The sequence below is a fragment of the Schistocerca gregaria genome, chromosome 9 (assembly GCF_023897955.1).
Source record: "Schistocerca gregaria isolate iqSchGreg1 chromosome 9, iqSchGreg1.2, whole genome shotgun sequence".
NCBI classification, from domain to species: domain Eukaryota; kingdom Metazoa; phylum Arthropoda; class Insecta; order Orthoptera; family Acrididae; genus Schistocerca; species Schistocerca gregaria.
This window is the reverse complement of record NC_064928.1, coordinates 166,051,069-166,070,003: the sequence shown is the minus strand read 5'-3', so window position 1 is coordinate 166,070,003 and position 18,935 is coordinate 166,051,069. Positions and strand designations below refer to the sequence as shown.

Here is an 18,935-nt window from a genome sequence, read left to right as displayed (position 1 = left end):
TCCTAACAGTTAATACAAGCAACGGATTGCAGCACCACCCAGTTGTGGGACGCTCACATGTCTGTGAACTCAGATAAATGAATTTGTATGTGTGGCACATGTATTCTGCTGGTCACGAAAGGGTTAAAATATGCGCCAGTTCATTTTCTTCAGCGTTCTCGTCACGCTCTTCCATGAGCGAAACAAACCAGACATCTTGCGTTCTGCCCTTGTCTGATACGTTGAGTATCCCTTAGTCTTATTTGAAACACTCTAAGGTAAGCTAAGGTCGCACAAGTGTTTGTAAGCAATCTCCTTTGTAGACTGACCGCATTCTAGTATCCTGTCAGTGAACCACAGTGTTTACCTACCACTAAGCCTCTGTGACCGTTCCATTTCATATCCCTAAAAGTTTTTGCACCAAGGTACCTCTAAGACTTGACGAATTCCAGCTGTGACTCGTTGATACTGTAATCATACGATACTACGTTAATTCGTTGTGTGGAGTGCGTAATTTTATGGCCCATACGATTTTAGCGTTCGTGTAAACTTTTTATTAGATGTGATACTGAGTTAAACGCTTTGATCCACGGCATTCAGGATGTCATGTGAGAAAAGAACGTTGGGTTTCCTATGATCGTGGTTGACATGAGTCATTTTTTAATGGTTCGGTTCCCCAATAGGTACAAACCCTTAAAGGACAGCGTTACCCCGCGTCTGTTAAGACTCCTCTTTCTCAGTTACGAGTTGAGGTATTAAGTTGAAATTTGTCAAACACTACGGTTAATGGTCCCTTGGCTATGTAAAAAATTTGAGCTTGTAAATCAATGCAATCAAAATATACGGCCATTTACAGGGTGACAATTATTAAACTACACGAAGAAAAAGTACTTTTGTTATAAACTACGGCATGCACACGCCTCAGTTATAAGACTGGAGTCATGATTTCCTGTCAGAAAGGTCACAGTTCGTAGTAATAGACGGAAAGTCATCGAGTAAAACAGAAGTAATATCCGGCGTTCCCCATGAAAGTGTTATAGGCCCTCTATTGTCCCTGATCTATATTAACGACATTGGAGACAATCTGAGTAGCCGTCTTAGTTTGTTTGCAGATGATGCTGTCATTTACCGTCTTGTAAAGTCATCAGATGACCAAAACGAACTGCAAAACGACTTAGACAAGATATCTGATTGGTGCGAAAAGTGGCACTTTAGTCTGAATAAAGAATAGTGTGAAGTTACTCACATGAGTACGAAAAGATATCAGCTAAATTTTGATTACGCGATGAGCACACAAATCTGAAGCCTGTAAATTCAACTGAATACTTAGGGATTAGAATTACAAATAACGCAAATTGGAACTATCACATAGATGATGTTGTGGGTAGAGCAAACCAGAGACTGAGATTCATTGGCACAAAACTTAGAAGGTGCAACAGGTCTACTAAAGAGACTGCTTACACCATGCTTGTCCACCCTATTCTGGAGTATTGCTGTGCGGTGAGGGATCCGCATCAGATAGGACTGACGGATGACATCGAAAAAATACAAAGAAGAGAAGCTCGTTTTGTATTATCACGAAGTAGGGGAGAGAGTGCCACTGACATGAAACGTGAAATGGACTGCTATTCATTAAAGCAAGGGCGTTTTTCGTTGCAGCGGGATCATCTCATGAAATTTCAATCAGCAGTTTTCTCCTCCGATTGCGAAAACATTCTGTTGGCACCGACCTACATAGGGAGAAACGATCATCACGATAAAATAAGAGAAATCAGGGTTAATACAGGAAAATTTAAGTGCTCGTTTTTCGCTCACGCCCTTCGAGAGTGGAACGATAGAGACAGCTTGAAGGTTGTTCATTGAGCCCTCTGCCAGGCACTTTGTTGTGAAAAGCAGAGTAATCACGTAGATGTAGACGGCATTCAAAATGTGAACGTCACTACAGATATTCGGATTTAGGTTATGACATGTTGGATATGTTGCCATCATTGGTGATAATGTGGCGCTGACGAATAGCGAAATTCTGTATGACTCACTGAAGTGTCGGAACATCAATGCTGTATATGATTCCCTAAATGGCTGTTGTCATCTCAGAAATGGTTTTGAGGTTATCGCTGTACACCTTGTCTTTAATACAGCTCCACAAAAAGGTGTGGCACGGGTTCAGATCCGGAGAATACGGCGAGCAATCGAGGCCCATGCCAGTGGCCTCTGTGTACCCCAGAGCCAGAATGCGGTCCCCAAAGCGCTCCTCCATGACATCAACACTCTCCTGCTTCGATGAGGTCGAGCTCCGTCTTCCATAACCACACCTTGTCGAAATGTGGGTCACTTTGCATAACGGGGACGAAATCTTCATCCAAAACCTTCATTTAGTCACCGTGCCATCAAGGGATATCGCACCGATTATTCCGTGACCGGACATTTCACAGCACGCAGTCTATCCTTGAAGGTGAGGAGGCTTCTCGATGGCGAAATGCGGATTCTCAGTTCCCCAAATGCTCCAATTTTTACTGACGAACCCATCCAAATGAAAGTGCGCTTCGTCGCTAAACCAAATCGTAGCACGCACATACTAATTTCCATCATGCCCCGCGGCCAACCGTACAACTATTTATTTTATTTATTTATTTATTTATTTATTTAACCTGGCAAGATTAGGGCCAGCAGGCCCTCTCTTACTTCTAACCAGGCATTCTACTTATTTTACAGTCATATGTTTTAGTAGGCATGTTAAATTACATCTAATACAAAAAGTGAGATAAACAATTAGAAGGGTGCACCTCGAAAAATACATTATTGAAGAGAAAGATTTTAGATAGGAGTGCTGGCAGCAGGGAGTATGAGGGAGACTCATGGTGAAGGGAGGAGAAGAATAGAGAGACATGATGAAACATAATTAAGGAAAATATAAAGGAAAAGAAGACTGCGTAGCTAATAGAGATAGATGAAGAGGAAAATTAGGACGTCCTAACGCAAACAATCGTTATGTAAATATATCATAATTGAAACTTCCGCTACAGTTGAACGAACTATTCATTAGTAAATTCTTACACAGCCTGGTTTCGGGATCACAGCTCCATCTTCAGGTACATCTGTAAATGAAAAATGAAGGCCTATACAAGAAGCACAAAAGCAAATAGGATCAAAAATATATAGACATCAATGAGTATACCTAAAATAAGTACAAAGTGTACATGCCTATGTTAAGTTAAAAGGCAGCACATCTGCCGTTCTTGGAATGGAGAGTGTGGAGAAGTGACCACGCTAGAACCACCTGATGTACGTCAATCTTACGTTGCAAGCACCGATCGCGGCGTAGGACCTAAATAAACGCAAACACAGCCGAATTAGAGACTATACGAAAGGCCAGGAGCTACAAAGTCACCGTTCCAATGGATGGCGGGACACACGCCTCTTTCTACGGTAATTGGTATACTGAGGTGACAGAAGTCATGGAGCACCTCCTAATATCATGTCGGATCTTCATGTCCGGTGTAGTGTGGCATAGACATAACAAGTAGTTAGAAGTTCCTTGAAGGAATATTGAGCCATGCTGCAACCATTGCGTATCGTTACTGAGACATGTTGTCGGTGCAGGAGTTTGTGCACAAACTGACCCATAAATGTTCGATGGGTGGCCAAATCGTTCGCTCGAAAGTCCATACCATTAGTGACCCCCACTAGCTTGCACAGTGCCTTGTTGACAACCAGGGTCGATGGCTTTGTAAGGTCTGCGCCACACTCGAAAGACACCATCAGCTCTTACCAACTGAAATCGAGACTTATCAGACCAGACAACGGTTTTACAGCCGTCTAGGGTCCAGCCGATATGGGCACGAGCCCAGGAGAGGCGTTGCAGGCGGTGTCGTGCTGTTAGCAAAGGAACTCGTGTCGCTCGTCTGCTGTCAAAGCCCATTAACGCCACATCCTGCTGCACTGTGCTAACGGATGTGTTCGTTATAGCTCGCACATTGATGTATGCGATTGTTTCCCTCGTTGTTGCCTGTCAGTTAGTACTGACAATCCTACACTAACGCCACTGCTCTCGGTCGCTAAGTGAAGTCCGTCGGCCCTTGCATTGTAAGAGGTAATGCCTGAAATTGCTGCTTTTGGCACACTCTTGACACTGTAAATCTCGGAATATAGAATTCCCTAACGATTTCCGCAGTGGAAGGTCCCATGCGTCTATGTCTAATTACCATTCCAAGTAAGAAGCCTCTTAATTCCTGTCAAGCGGTCATAATCACGTCGGAAGCCTTTCCACATAAATCACCTTAGTGCAAATGATAGCTCCCCCAATGCACAGCCCTTTTATACGTTGTGCGCGCGACACTACTGCCATCTGTATAGGTGCATGTCCCTGTCCCAATACTTGTCACCTCAGTTTGTGTGGCAGATGTTACAGTCGCAATCGCGTAGTTTGTTTCATCTACATCGATGCACTGCAAATAACACCTATGTGCCTGGGAGAGGGTTAATCGAAACTCCTTCACAATAATTCTCCATTATTCCACTCTCAAACAACGTACGGAAGAAACGAACACGTATATCTTTCTACACTGGCTTTGATTTCTCCACCTCCACACCCTCCATCTCCTTCATCAGGGCAATTTCCAGCACCTCCCCCTCCAGAATGTTGATCTACCTTTCCTTCAAACTGTAACCTGACCTTGTTCCCTCCCCTCCCGCCGGCCGGAGTGGCCGAGCGGTTCTAGGCGCTTCAGTCTGCAGCCGCGCGACCGCTACTGTCGCAGGTTCGAATCCTGCCTCGGGCATGGATCTGTGTGCTGTCCGTACGTTAGGTTTAAGTAGTTCTAAGTTCTAGGGAACTGATGACCTCAGATGTTAAGTCGCCCTCTTCGTCAGGCTCCAGTCCGTCCCCCCCCCCCCCACCCACCCCTCTTCTGCCGTCCTCCTTCCCTTCTCACTCATCTCCATGTCCCTGGAAGATCCTGTGTTTTCCTCATCGTCATGAGTGTGTTACGTCAGTGTTGTGTTTGGTACTGTTCTCCTGTCTGCCAAGAGCTCTGATTTTAATTGTGTGCTAAACTTGTACATAGTGCAACTGTCAGTGATCATTATGTGCTACGTCGTCAATCGCTACTTTTATGCTGTGTTCTTTTAGTTGTCCCAGTGTGAGGTTTTCGTGCACAATATTTTTTAAGGTTTCCGTCTGCATTTTACAATCTCCCCAATTTTTTCTGCTCTCTTCCATTATGTTCCCCATTTTTTATATGTTGTCCGCCATATTTTCTCCTTTGTAATTTTAAATGTCTTCTGTTGTATCGTGATTGTCTTTTGGCTGAAGAGCAGCATATATGCTGCTGCCAGCTCGCGCTGGATGGGGAACTGAGATTTAATAAAGGAAAAAAGGGCTATGATTTCACTTGTTTTACTATTATTATTATTATTATTATTAATATTATTATTATTAATATTATCGTTTCTCCTTGTGTAGGTCGACGTCAACAAATGTTTTCATATTCGGCGGAGAAAGTCAGTGATTTAAATTTTGTTTGTATGTTGTGCACCCAAATCCTGTATGATGTCCGTGACATTCTCTCCCCTGTTTCTCGCCATTACAAAACTTTCTGCTCTTCTTTGATCTTTCCCGATGTATTCCTATCTCTAAGAATCTCACACCGCGCACCATTATTCCAAAAGAGGACGGACAAGCGTAGTGTAAGAAGCCTCTTTAGTAGACCTGTTGCATCTTCTAACAATAAAAAGCAGTCTTTGGTTCGCCTTCACTACAACATTTTCTGTGAGTTCTTTCTAATTTAAGTTGCTCGTAATTGTAATTCCTACGTATTTAGTTGAATAATTTATCGTCAACCTCACACTTTTCTTTATTTAGGTTAAGTTGCCAATTACAGAACCATACATATATCGTATCTAAATCGTTTTGCAATTAGTTTTGATTTTCTGATGGCTTTGGTAGATCATAAACGACACCATGATCTGCAAAAAACCTAAGACGGCTGTTCATATTGTCTCCTAAATCATTTATGTAGGTAAGGAACAGCAAACGACCTATAACATTACCGTGTGGAAATGACTACTGTTTTACTCGATGAGTTTCCCTCATTACTAGGCACTGTGACGTCTCTGACAGGAAATCGCGAATCTGGGCCCATAATTGAAACGATATTCCATCAGCACGCAATTTGATTAAAAGTCGCTTGTGTGGTACAGTGTCAAAAGCCTTCTGGAAATCTCGAAATACAGAATGATTCTTAATTCCCTTGTTCATAGTACTCGAGCCTTCATGCGAGTAAAGAGCTGTTTGTGTTTCACAAGAACGATACGTTCTGAATCCATGTTGACTGTGTGTCAATAGACTGTTCTTCAAATGGTTCAAATGGCTCTGAGCACTATGGGACTTAACTTCTAAGGTCATCAGTCGCCTAGAACTTAGAACTACTTAAAGCTAACTAACCTAAGGACATCAAACACATCCATGCCCGAGGCAGGATTCGAACCTGCGACCGTAGCGGTCACGGGGTTCCAGACTGTAGCGCCTAGAACCGCTTGGCCACGGTGCTGTTTGGCATCTGACTCACCCATAATTAATTTGAGGTGGTCGTTCCACTTTAGATTCCTTCGAAGAATCCTTAGAAAGAGTAGTACATTAACGACGAATGTAACTTAAAAAGATTAAATAGTGCGCTTATATAGCTGTGTCGACATTTTTCCTCGTCCAATAAGCAAACGGAATAGGACAGAAGTTCTCTGACAGCCGTAAGTTGCATTCTGCAGTTCCTGGATCTTGATGTGGAAATAACACGAAAACTTGACTCGTTCGAATGGAAACGTGAAATGTGACTCGACTGGGTCTCCTATCGCACACAGGACCTGTCTATATATGGAAATCAGAGGTGCAAAGTAGAGTCTTAACTGTCCTGTTCGTATTGAGACTGTGAATCACGTTGGAAGTTCTCTGTTGGTTTATTCGTTCGTAATGTGGTTTGCAGTGTCCTAGGGGGCCGCACATTAAGGAAAGAAAAGTAGTGTCCAGAAGAAGCGGTTCTTTTATGAGTGACGACGACGCAGTTCACGTGGCATGTTTCAAGAGCACAGAAACGAAATATCAAAAGGACTTTGGACTCCACAATCGCCGATATTTGCATGTTATGAAGGCAGTTATGGTTTTTCTTGAAAACCACTGAGGAGCCTGTTGGCCTCGTTCAGTACATCTTCTGGAATTAGTTAGATACTTTTGCAAAGGTGTAGCAGTTCTCATTGAATGCCTTTCATTATTTGTATTAACTGCTAGTTAGGATAATTCACACAGTTCTGTGTGTGGAAGGTTGCTATACATCATATTACACAGACGTAACATACCAGAGAGATAAAAGTAACTTGCACTTGACAGTAAAGTGCGCGATTCCTTTCTTGTTGCCCTGTGTGCCCTTGCTCCAGCGTCGATCTTATTTACTTGCATGTGATCAGGAAGAGTCAAAAGACGGACAAGCAGCTCACAGCTGCGCAGTTTCTACATCGCCAGCTTCCAGTTTTCCCGATACAGCTATTGTTTACTCTTGTGATCGCGCAGCTGGCGGGTGTGAAGTGGGTACGACACAAGAGGCGCCGGCAGAGTCTCAGAATGGGTGCAGGTGCTCGCGTGCTCCCGACCTCAAGGTCCCGTTTTGTGTGTGGCAGGTGCCGCGGCGCCGCTCCACAGCCTGCAGAAGCCCCGCCCCAGAGGCGCCGCCAAGTGGGAGACGCTGGCAGCAGCAGGGACGACAACGACAACGACGACGGAGGCGGCGGCGGCGACGCCCGCCAGTGCCATGGTCGCCTCAGCCACTGGGAGCCAGGCGCACAGGTCCAGCTGCCGCACGCAGCTTCGCTACTCCGTGTCCGGCTGTTGCAGGACTGGGACGCTCTCTTGAGGGTAGTAGACGCGTCAGCTGTCGCCGGAGTGACAGGTGGCGTCCCCACGTGCCTGTTGACAAGTGGCTTCCCATTTGACTGTCGACATTTTGTGGCCCCATTTGACTGTCGACATTTTGTAGCCCCATTTGACTGTCGACATTTTGTAGCCCCATTTGACTGTTGACTTGTGGTACCCCATTTGATCTTAGCTGATGGTGTTCCAAAGTTAACGTGACTAGTGTTTGATGGCTATTTGTATCGTTGTGTAAGTCCCTAGCTTCAAGACGACCTCTGTATCTCCAGAGCAGATTGTTGCACTGACCACATTAACACACGTGTTGTAATTATTTCCGAACACACAATCACTGCATCAGGTTATCCTCCAGTGGCATATCTCATCATACTTTCGTACTCGGGATGCCTGAGTTGACAGTCATTATCAATAATAGAAAAACGAGTCCAGTATTTTGACACTACCTTCATTTGTCAGATGTCCAAGGTAAGCGGCATTCGAATATCTCAGTGTACTGCATCAAGAGTGAACATGGTGTAAATGTAACTGGTAATAATGAACAGGGTTGATTTCATCTACCAGGTTCATAACGCAGTCTTCACGACATTGCCAAGCATGTGTTATTAAGCTACTCAGTGTGTGTGTGTGTAGTAGTTAAGACAGAGTGAAGATCTTTGTGATTAGGTAGAAACTTATCGAAATTCTGTGGCACACAGCTGCACAGATAGATTTTCATGTACGCTGGAAGACGGAAAAGAGCTGGTCAGTTGACATATATAGAATCAGGAGGACGAAAGTACACATTATAGTGTGATGATTTCGTGGTAGTTGCGTTTAACCGCTTGGGATCGTCTATCAGTGTTGACAGACGTGCATCAGTGTACTACTCAGCGTCCAGTTTATGGTTATCCAGCACGGTTACTGAACAGTAAGCACCAAAGTGAGTACAGAAGAAACTGACTGAAGTGCTCTGCTACGTGAACACTCAAACAGCCCACCACGTGTCCGGTCAGGAAGCGCACAGACCAGCTGATTTGACTGTGACTCCTGCTTCTAGTCTGACACACAGTAAGAATTTGTATTTGTCACTGCATGAGGTACTTGTCCACCTTCAGCACTCAAAGACTTTCATTTCCTTGTGAGAGATTACGTGCTGTTTGAATCATTCATTATTATCTACAAAACTCTTTTTTTTTGTTTGGTGGCAAAACATACCGATACTGTTCAGCCACGAATTTATTTGTACTGCAGCCAGTTAACATACAGTACACAATTAGATAGGTTCTCGAGATCTGAACGGCTGGAGATTTTTATCGGTCTAGAGGCAGCTTTGATAACGTGGCGTCAGGCAGAGTGCTGGCTAATTAGAGGGTGCACTCAACTTTCGATGATCTTTCCCTCGTATCAACTGTTACCGTTACGTTCCACATTCAGTACTCTTTATTTAGCAGAAATTGTTCTCCGCCCACATTCGGCCAGTGTAGTGCTGCGATATTTTCTGCGGTGCACAGTTGTTATTTGGTCGAGAAGCGCCGCGGGCAGACTGGGTTGTTTTTGCGCACATCTCTCGACGGTATCGGAGGTGTTTTTTTTATCATCTGATCAGTTCCTAATCTGTACAGTAACGAGCTTTCCAAGGGCTCGACATTTAATGGCGCCGGCATCGGACGACAGGCAGCGCTGTAGCTTGCAGTAGCTAAGCAGCAAGTGACTGGAGACTCCAGCAGCATCCAGTGAGGACTACTGGACGTCGTGGTGGGAAGTGTTGTGTTGTGTTGTGCTGAGATGTGTGACGAGATCCGGTGATCCGGACAACCGCCGCAGCCGACTCGAGTGTTACTTTGGTTTCGGCACCGAGTGGAGACGTCGTCAACAGTGACCGGAGGCGAGATGTCCGAGAAGCAATGGCTGGCGCTGCTGCTGCTCTTCGTGACGTACCTGCTGTTCGGCGCCGGAGTCTTCTACTACATCGAGCGGCAGGCCGAGAAGGTGACCAGGGCCGCCGACATCCTGCAGCGTGACCACATCATCGGTGAGTCTCCACCTGTTCTCGACTCCCTTCCCTACTCTACTCTACTTTACACTAGTGTACGAATGGAAAATCTGACCAGTAGCAGTAGTGCTAAAAATTATTCTTTTCTAGTGGACCCATTTTTTTAAGTGTAATTTTTATTCGTAAGATTTCCATTAATTTGAAATATTGTGTTTTTGTAGAAAATAGGAAAAGCGAACCGAGCTACTGCCATAATGGCGACAGAAGCAAGCAACAAGCACGTGGCATAAGGACTAGGGCAACATTGCTGAAACATAATGCACCTGTTACCATGTGGCGTGACCTGTTAGATGGTACACGTATACTTGCAGTGTATAAGACTTGTTCCATCTGGTATGTGTGGTAATTTCTCGATGTTGTCGTCGTATATCAGTTGTATTACAAACGGTAACATCCGTTGTAAGGACGTATTTTACGAAGTGCAATATCAGTGACGCACAATGCTCCATTTCTTTTATAAGATTAAAAACTGAAGGAGCCACAACAAGCTTGGCGACGTGATTAAAGCACAAAATTTGAAACTTACTAATTCTTTCATAGTTTACAATAAAAATTGAAAGTACGTGGTACTCTGCGTGTACTCTACTGTAAGGATGGAAAAACCGACGTGTTAGAACTGATACCTGTATTTTAGTTCGGAATACTTGGTATCTTTCGGCATTTATTTGGTCTCGGTTATAACAGGTGATTTTTATTTTTTACTAACTACGAGAAAACAATCGTAATATCAATTATCAACACCAGTAGTGCTAAAATTATTAGTTTCTGGTAAACATCGTTAAAAAAATAAAAAGAGTTATTTTTATTCGCAAAATTTTCATTGATTAGAAATGTTATGTTATTGTATAAAATGGGAACAGCGAACAGTGCTATTTCAATAATAATGGCGACAGAAACGAGCAACAAACACGTGGCATAATAACTGCTACAACATTGGTGAGACAACAATGTACCTCTTACCACGTTGCATGGTTTACTAGATGGTACACGTATACATGCAGTGTATAAATACTTACCCCATATGGTGTGTATGATAATTTCTCGCATTTGTTATCGGATATCAATTGTATTGCAAATGGTAACATCCGTTGTGAGGACATACTTCACGAAGTGCAGTAGCAGTGACGCACGATGCTCAATGGAAGGAGCCACAACAAACATAACTTGTGGACAAAACTTGAAACTTGCCAATTCTAGCATAGTTTACATTACAAATTAAAAGTAGCTGAAATGGTGCCTGTTTCTACGTAAAATGCTTTTATCTGCTTGTAGCCCTTGAAATTGACAAATTAAGACGATAAATATTCTTTAGCCTCAGTTTTCACATTTTATCACGGACTGTACGCAATTGGTATTCGCAAGTGGTATGATCCCCGATCACAATATGATTTTTGAGAAGAGTTTCCAGAAACTGGAATCAATAGGCGAATACTGGTGATTTCCTGTGTAGTGTTCGACCACTTACTACTTTTCGAGAAAAGCAGCGAACAGTGGACGGACTAAGCTTCCCTTTATATATCTATTTAATTTAATATTTCTATGTATCTCGTCAGTGAGGGAGTCACTATTTTTCCGTCTCTGTCCGATTTCTACTTTTATTTCAGGAAATTATAGGAATCACTTACTTTTTTGAGCGGTTCTAACAGTCCGGTTAAACTGGCGTTTAAAAAACGATAAAGCCGAAAACCGATTGTTTCTGCTCCCTTCAAGACGCGCTGCGTGTATTTTGCCAGCTGTGTACTTTTCAGCTCCGTTCTCATTTTACAAGAAGTATTCTTCACTTCAGGTCAGGTTCGCACTGTCATTTAGTGAACAAAATACCAGCCTGACGAGTACCGGAACACATTTTCGACTGGATTTAGAACTTCGTTACACATAGAACTCAATACGTTGCTGTTAACGGAAAGAAATCGATAGATGTAAAAGTAATTTCAGTAGTACCCCAAGGAAGTGTGATAAGGCCGTTACTGTTTACGATATGTGGTACTGTCAAACGTTCGAACAAGGGCGCGTACGCGTCACCACACATTTGTCCCAAACTTACTGTTACATGCAGCGATCGGCCAGAAATGAAAGTGGCGGACGTGGGAGCTCCAGACGTCTAGGAAAAAAAAAAAAGTTTTCGTACGGGTCTGGCAAGACACGAGACATATATGTTAGTTTAGTTTCCAACGGAAACATTTCTTTAATTTTCAGTTTTCACGTTGCTTACATTGCAAACAAACTGAAATAATATTGAGAATATTTCATTTATTAATATTTTAATAAAAAGGTGCAGACGAGATCTCCGTATGTGTAATTAGATACTTCCATTACTTTAAAATTGATTTACACATGCTGGAATGATATTCACTATAAAAACAAGGAAAGCAGTAATTTTATCCGCATCTTGCACACGTTACAAACGCCGCGTTTTTACAATAACATGACTGTTTTAAATTTCCTATACAAAAACAATCGAGGCTTAGATTCATAAAATGTTCTCTCGTCGCACAATTTGGTACCAAACCAAGCGTGGCGAAGTCCTGTACGCCTGAATTATAATCCCTTCTTGGAAAGTTATTCGCAGAATCCTCGTGGAAATACATTGGAAACACATTGGCACTCCAAAATTTTCCATTCACTTTCAAACAAATGGTTCAAATGGCTCAGAGCACCATGGGACTTAAATTCTGAGGTCATCAGTCTCCTACAACGTAGGCGGTCGCGCGGCTCCAGACTGTTGCTCCTAGAACCGCTCGGCCACTCCGGACTGCCCTTTCCCTTTCCCTTTCAAGCCTTTCATGGAAATATTAATAAATACAGTATAATACTATTTCGATTTACATGCAATGTTGTTGTTGTTGTCTTCAGTCCTGAGACTGGTTTGATGCAGCTCTCCACGCTACTCTGTCCTGTGCAAGCTTCTTCATCTCCCAGTACCTACTGCAACCTAAGTCCTTCTGAATCTGCTTAGTGTATTCATCTCTTGATCTCCCTCTACGATTTTTACCCTCCACGCTGCCCTCCAATTCTAAATTCGTGATCCCTTGATGCTTCAAAACATGTCCTATCAAACGATCCCTTCTTCTAGTCAAGTTGTGCCACAAACTTCTCTTCTCCCCAATCCTATTCAATACCTCCTCATTACTTACGTGACCTATCCACCTTATATTCAGCATTCTTCTGTAACACCACATTTCGAAAGCTTCTATTCTCTTCTTGTCCAAACTAGTTATCGTCCATGTTTCACTTCCATACATGGCTACACTCCAAACAAATACTTTCAGAAACGACTACCTGATACATAAATCTATATTCGATGTTAACAAATTTCTCATCTTCAGAAACGCTTTCCTTGCCATTGCCAGTCTACATTTTATATCCTCTCTACTTCGACCATCATCAGTTACTTTACTTCCTAAATAGCAAAACTCCTTTACTACTTTGTCTCATTTCCTAATCTAATTCCCTCAGCATCGCCCGATTTAATTTGACTACATTCCATTATCCTCGTTTTACTTTTGTTGATGTTCATCTTATATCCTCCTCTCAAGACACTGTCCATTCCGTTCAACTGCTCTTCCAAGTCCTTTGCCGTCTCTGACAGAATTACAATGTCATCGGCGAACCTCAAAGTTTTTACTTCTTCTCCATGAATTTTAATACCTACTCCAAATTTTTCTTTTGTTTCCTTTACTGCTTGCTCAATATATAGATTGAATAACATCGGGGAGAGGCTACAACCCTGTCTCACTCCATTCCCAACCACAGCTTCCCTTTCATGCTCCTCGACTCTTATGACTGCCATTTGGTTTCTGTACAAAATGTAAATAGCCTTTCACTCCCTGTATTTTACCCCTGCCACCTTTAGAATTTGAAAGAGAGTATTCCAGTCAACATTGTCAAAAGCTTTCTCCAAGTCTACAAATGCTAGAACCGGAGGTTTGCCTTTTCTTAATCTTTCTTCTAAGATAAGTCGTAAGGTCACTATTGCCTCACTTGTTCCAACATTTCTACGGAATCCAAACTGATCCTCCCCGAGGTCCGCATCAACCAGTTTTTCCATCCGTCTGTAAAGAATTCGCGTTAGTATTTTGCAGCTGTGACTTATTAAACTGATAGTTCGGTCACCATGTAAGTGCCATCTCACATTTCTCGGGAGAATAAAAATAGATCTCTTCTTGTACATAGCTTACCTGTATCCAAAAAAATTGAGAAGGTATTGTGATACGACAGAATTACTGCAAAAAATAATGAGTCGATTAAGAAAATAAATAATTTATTGAGAAAGTCCTAGTTGACATATGAGGAACAAACTGGTTCTAGCTGCCAATAAGAAAGTTTTTGTGTAAAGTACCGTTAATACGGAGCCACCACTACGTTTTATTTGTGACAGTGCAAGTATAGAAATACAGCAGTAATGTTTTAACTAGTAGAACTGCAGTCAACAAAACCATTTTTCATACTTTTTTTTACGAGAGAACAACAAAATGTAAAAAAAAAAATCACTCTGCATTGAATTCTGTATCATACAAAACTCCGATCGTGGGATTAAATGTTGGAAAAATTTACCGCAAAACTCTCTGCACTGTAGCTTATCAGAAAGAAATGGCAACAGCGTCAATAAGTCTTCGTGTTTTGCAGCTAATAAAAATTACCGATCTTTCGGATTAACTAAAACATAGCTTACATGTGCCATGGTCTGCCATCTTTTGAATATGACGTCCTTCTCTTCTGCTGTTTTAAAGTGAGACCTTTCGATAGCTATTTGAGATGGATGACAAAACACTCTTTGATCGTACTGCGCTTGGAGATCTTACATTCCTGCAACGGTGTTTTAACAGTATCGTTAAAATCAAGTAAGTCAATAGCATGCTTTGGAATTACAAGGAATGGGTTCGTAGCTTTATCTGGCTCAACAGTCGTGTGTAAATCTTGCAGAACAAAGACTCTGACGGATGACACTGGGAGCTCTACAGGAAACCATTGTTTGGCAAAAAGACATTGTTTCACCTAGTAATGACTGAAACATTTTCTACGTTATTTGTTATGTGGAACAAGTCTAAGGGCATGCAGCAGACTACCGAGGTGACAAAAGTCATGGGATACCTCCTAATATGTCGGACATCCTTTCGTCCGACGTAGTGAAGCAGCACGACAAGGCATTTACTCCACAAGTCGTAGGTAAGTCCCCTGCAGAAATACTGAGGCATGCTGCCTCTACAGCCGTCCGTAACAGCGAAAGTGTTTCTGGTGCAAGAGATTGTGCACGAACTGGCCTCTCGATTATGTCCCTTTAATGGCTGATTGGTGGTCATATTACGTACTCGAGAATGTTTTTCAAAGCAGAATGAGATTTTTCACTCTGCAGCGTAGTCTGCGCTGATATGAAACTTCCTGGTAGACTAACAGTGTGCCGGACGGAGACTCGAACTCGGGACCTTTGCCTTTCGCGGGCAAGCGCTCTACCAACTAAGCCACCCAAGCACGACTGACGCCCCGTCCTCACAGCTTTACTTCTGCCAGTAAATCGTCTCCTACCTTCCAAACTTTGCAGAAGCTCTCCTGCGAATCTTGCAGAACTACCACCCCTGAAAGAATGGATATTGCGGAGACATGGCTTAGCCACTGCCTTTCTGGATATTTCCAGAATTAGATTTTCACTCTGTAGCGGAGTGTGCGCTGATATGAAACTTCCTGGCAGATTAAAACTGTGTGCCGGACCGAGACTCGAACTCAGGACCTTTTTCTTCAAACCATCCACGAATAATTGTGGCCCGGTGACGTGGCGCATTGTCCTCCACAAAAATTTCGCCGTTTCTTTTGCGAACATGAAGCCCATGAATGGCTACAAATCGTCTCCAAGTAATGGACCGTAACCATTTCCTGTTCACTTGGATCGAATTCATTCCATGTAAATACAGTGCCCACCATTATGGAGCAGCGACCAGCTTGCGCAGTGTCTTGGTGAGAAACTGAGTCTATGGCCCAGCCGTCTAGAGTTCAACCGATATGTCACGAGTCCAGCAGAGGCGCTGCAGACGACGTGGTGCCGTTAGCGAAGGCAGTCACGTGGGTCGTCTGCTGTCAAAGCCCACTGACGCAGAATTCCGCCCCACAGTCCCAACGGATACGTTGGTCGTAAATCCCACATTGATTTCTGTGCTCATTTCACGCACTGTTACTTGTCTGTAGACCTGAGAATTCTACCCAAACGCCTTTCCTGTCAGTCATGAAGTACAGGCCATCGGCCACTGCTGAAAATAACCATTAACAGTCTCTCGTCGATTCAGTTGGACCAGAGGACCCAGTCCGCTCCATCTAAACACAGCCACAACCAGGTTGCACAGTGCCCTGTTAACAACATCGGTCCACGGCTTCGTGGGCTCTGCGCCACACTCGAACCCTACCATGAGCTTTTACAAATTGAAATCGGGACTTACCTGACCAGACCACGATTTTCAGCCCTCTAGGATTCAACCGATACGGTCACAAGCCCAGGAGAGGCGATGTGATGCTGTTGCCAAAGGCACTCGCATCGGTCGCCTGCTGCCATAGCCCCTTCGCCACACTGTCCTAACGAATACGTTCCTCCTACGACCCACATTGATTTCTGAGGTTATTTCACGCACTGCTGCTTGTCTGTAGCACTGACTACTCTACGCAAACTCATAATTGCTCTCGGTCGTTAAGTCTAGGGCGTCGGCCATTGAATCCGTGGTGAGAGGTAATGCCTGAAATATGGTATTCTCTGAACATTCTTGACACTGTGGATTTCGGAATACTGAATGCACTAACGATTTCCGAAATGGAATGTCCCATGCGACTAGTACAACTAACGTGCCAGGTTCAAAGTCTGTTAATTCCCGTCGTGTTGCCAAAACCAGTGCGGGAATCTCTTCGCGAGAATCACCTGAGTACTTATGACAGATCCGGCTGGCTGACTGGCTAACGTGACGTGCCATATTTGGACAGGTGCGGGTGCAGTGTTAACACTTCTTGTGCTTTGCTTGCAAGTCCTGAGTGGGGGAACCTTACGGATCGGATTGTCTTGATAGACGGAATTCGTTTAGGCTCAGGAGAGGTGACTGACGGAGGAACGCACGCATATCCTCGACTTTTAGCCAATGCACCGCCCTTTTATACCTTGTGCAGACGACACTACCACCACATGTATATGTCCACATCGCTATCCCGTGACTCTTCTGACCTCAGTGTAGTAGCACTGAAAACGCGTTTTGTGAAAAAGTGGCAGATAGAACGTTTGACATTTCCACTCTTCAAATGATCTAGTAGATTGATGGTAGCTCCGTTAGGCTGCTGGCACATGATGCAGATTAGATTAGTGCTTGTTCCATAGATCATGAATACGACACTTCGTAATGATGTGGAACGCGTCAGGTTAATAAAAGGTGTCTATACAAGATATTACATTAGGCAAAATATTACATGACACTCAATAATTTTTTTATTTTTTATTTTATTTCTTTGTGGAGATTGGGGAGTTACCCACTTACTATATCCAAAAATTCATCTAATGAGTAGAAGGAGTTGCCATTAAGAAATTCTTTTAATTTCGTTTTAAATGCTATATGGCTATCTGTCGGACTTTTTATGCTATTAGGTAAGTGACCAAAGACTTTTGTGGCAGCATAATTTACCCCCCTTCTGAACCAAAGTTAGATTTAACCTTGAGTAGTGAAGATCATCCTTTCTCCTAGTGTTGGCGCCGTGTACACTGCTATTACTTTTGAATTTGTTCGGATTGTTAGTAACAAATTTCATAAGTGAATATATATATTGTGAGGCTACAGTGAAGATACCTAGCTCTTTAAATAAGTGTCTGCAGGATGATCTTGGATGAGCTCCAGAAATTATTCTATTACACGTTTTTGTGCAATGAACACTCTTTTACTCAATGATGAGTTACCCAGAATATGATACCATACGAAAGCAGAGAATGAAAATAGGCGTGGTAAGCTAATTTACTCAGACGTATATCGCCAAAATTTACAGTGACCCTAATAGCATAAGTAGCTGAACTCAAACGTTCCAGCAGATCCTCAGTGTGTTTTTTTTCCAGTTCAACCCCTTATCAATGCATACACCTAGAAATTTTCAATATTCTACCTTAGCTACCGATATCTGATCGAAGTCTATATTTATTAATGGGGTCATTCCATTTACTGTGTGAAACAGTATATACTGTGTTTCGCCAAAGGTTCATGACAGCCCATTTGAAAACCATTTAATGATTTTCTGAAAAACGTCGTTTACAATTTCACCAGTTGATTCTTGTCTGTCGGGTGTGATAGCTACACTTCTATAATCGGCAAAAAGTACCAGCTTTGCATCTTCGTGAATATAGAATGACAAGTCATTAATATATATTAAGAACAGCAGAGGCACCCCATTCTTGATTGTTCCCCAGTTTGAGGAATCACCAGTTTTTTTTTGCATATTATGTGAACTGTTTATTTCCAGGAAGGCAGCAACAGCGGAGGACTGCAGCGAATTGCGTGAAATTCTGAAGAGACTCGATCTTAGGTGAAGCGAATGGCAATTTATCTTGGACGTAGGTTATTGCAAGGTTGTTCTTGTTACAGCGGTCTTCAATCCTAAGACCGCGCTGAAAAAGCTTTCATGCTGCCCTATGCCACGTGAACCTCTTCTGAATAACTACTGCAACCCACATCCCTCTGAATCTGCTTACTGTGTTCATCTCCTGGCCACCGACATTTACCCCCCCCCCCCCCCCCCCCCCCACGTTTCCCACCAGTAACTGCTGATGTCTCAGAACGTGTCCTACCAGCCGATTCCTTCTTTTAGTCAGGTGGAACTACAAAATTCTCTTATCCCCAATTCTGTTCATTATCTCCTTATAAAAACAATGTTCAAATGCGTGTGAATTCCTAAACGGACCAAACTGCTGAGGACATAAATTCCTAGACGTACACTCTACTTAAACCAACTTAAGCTAAGAAAACACACACACACACACACACACACACACACACGCACGCACAC

General features: G+C 43.0%; 1 protein-coding gene across 3 annotated transcripts in view; it reads left to right on the top strand.

The window, feature by feature from the left end:
• Positions 1-18,935, top strand: part of LOC126292020 (open rectifier potassium channel protein 1) — a 530,665-nt gene that overhangs the window by 278,746 nt on the left and 232,984 nt on the right. For all 3 annotated transcript variants that reach the window (XM_049985814.1, XM_049985813.1, XM_049985815.1), the window contains exon 2: positions 7,645-9,905. In XM_049985814.1, coding sequence (XP_049841771.1) covers positions 9,764-9,905 — 142 coding nt within the window. In that variant the 5' untranslated portion in view covers positions 7,645-9,763. The remainder of the gene's footprint in view (positions 1-7,644; positions 9,906-18,935) is intronic.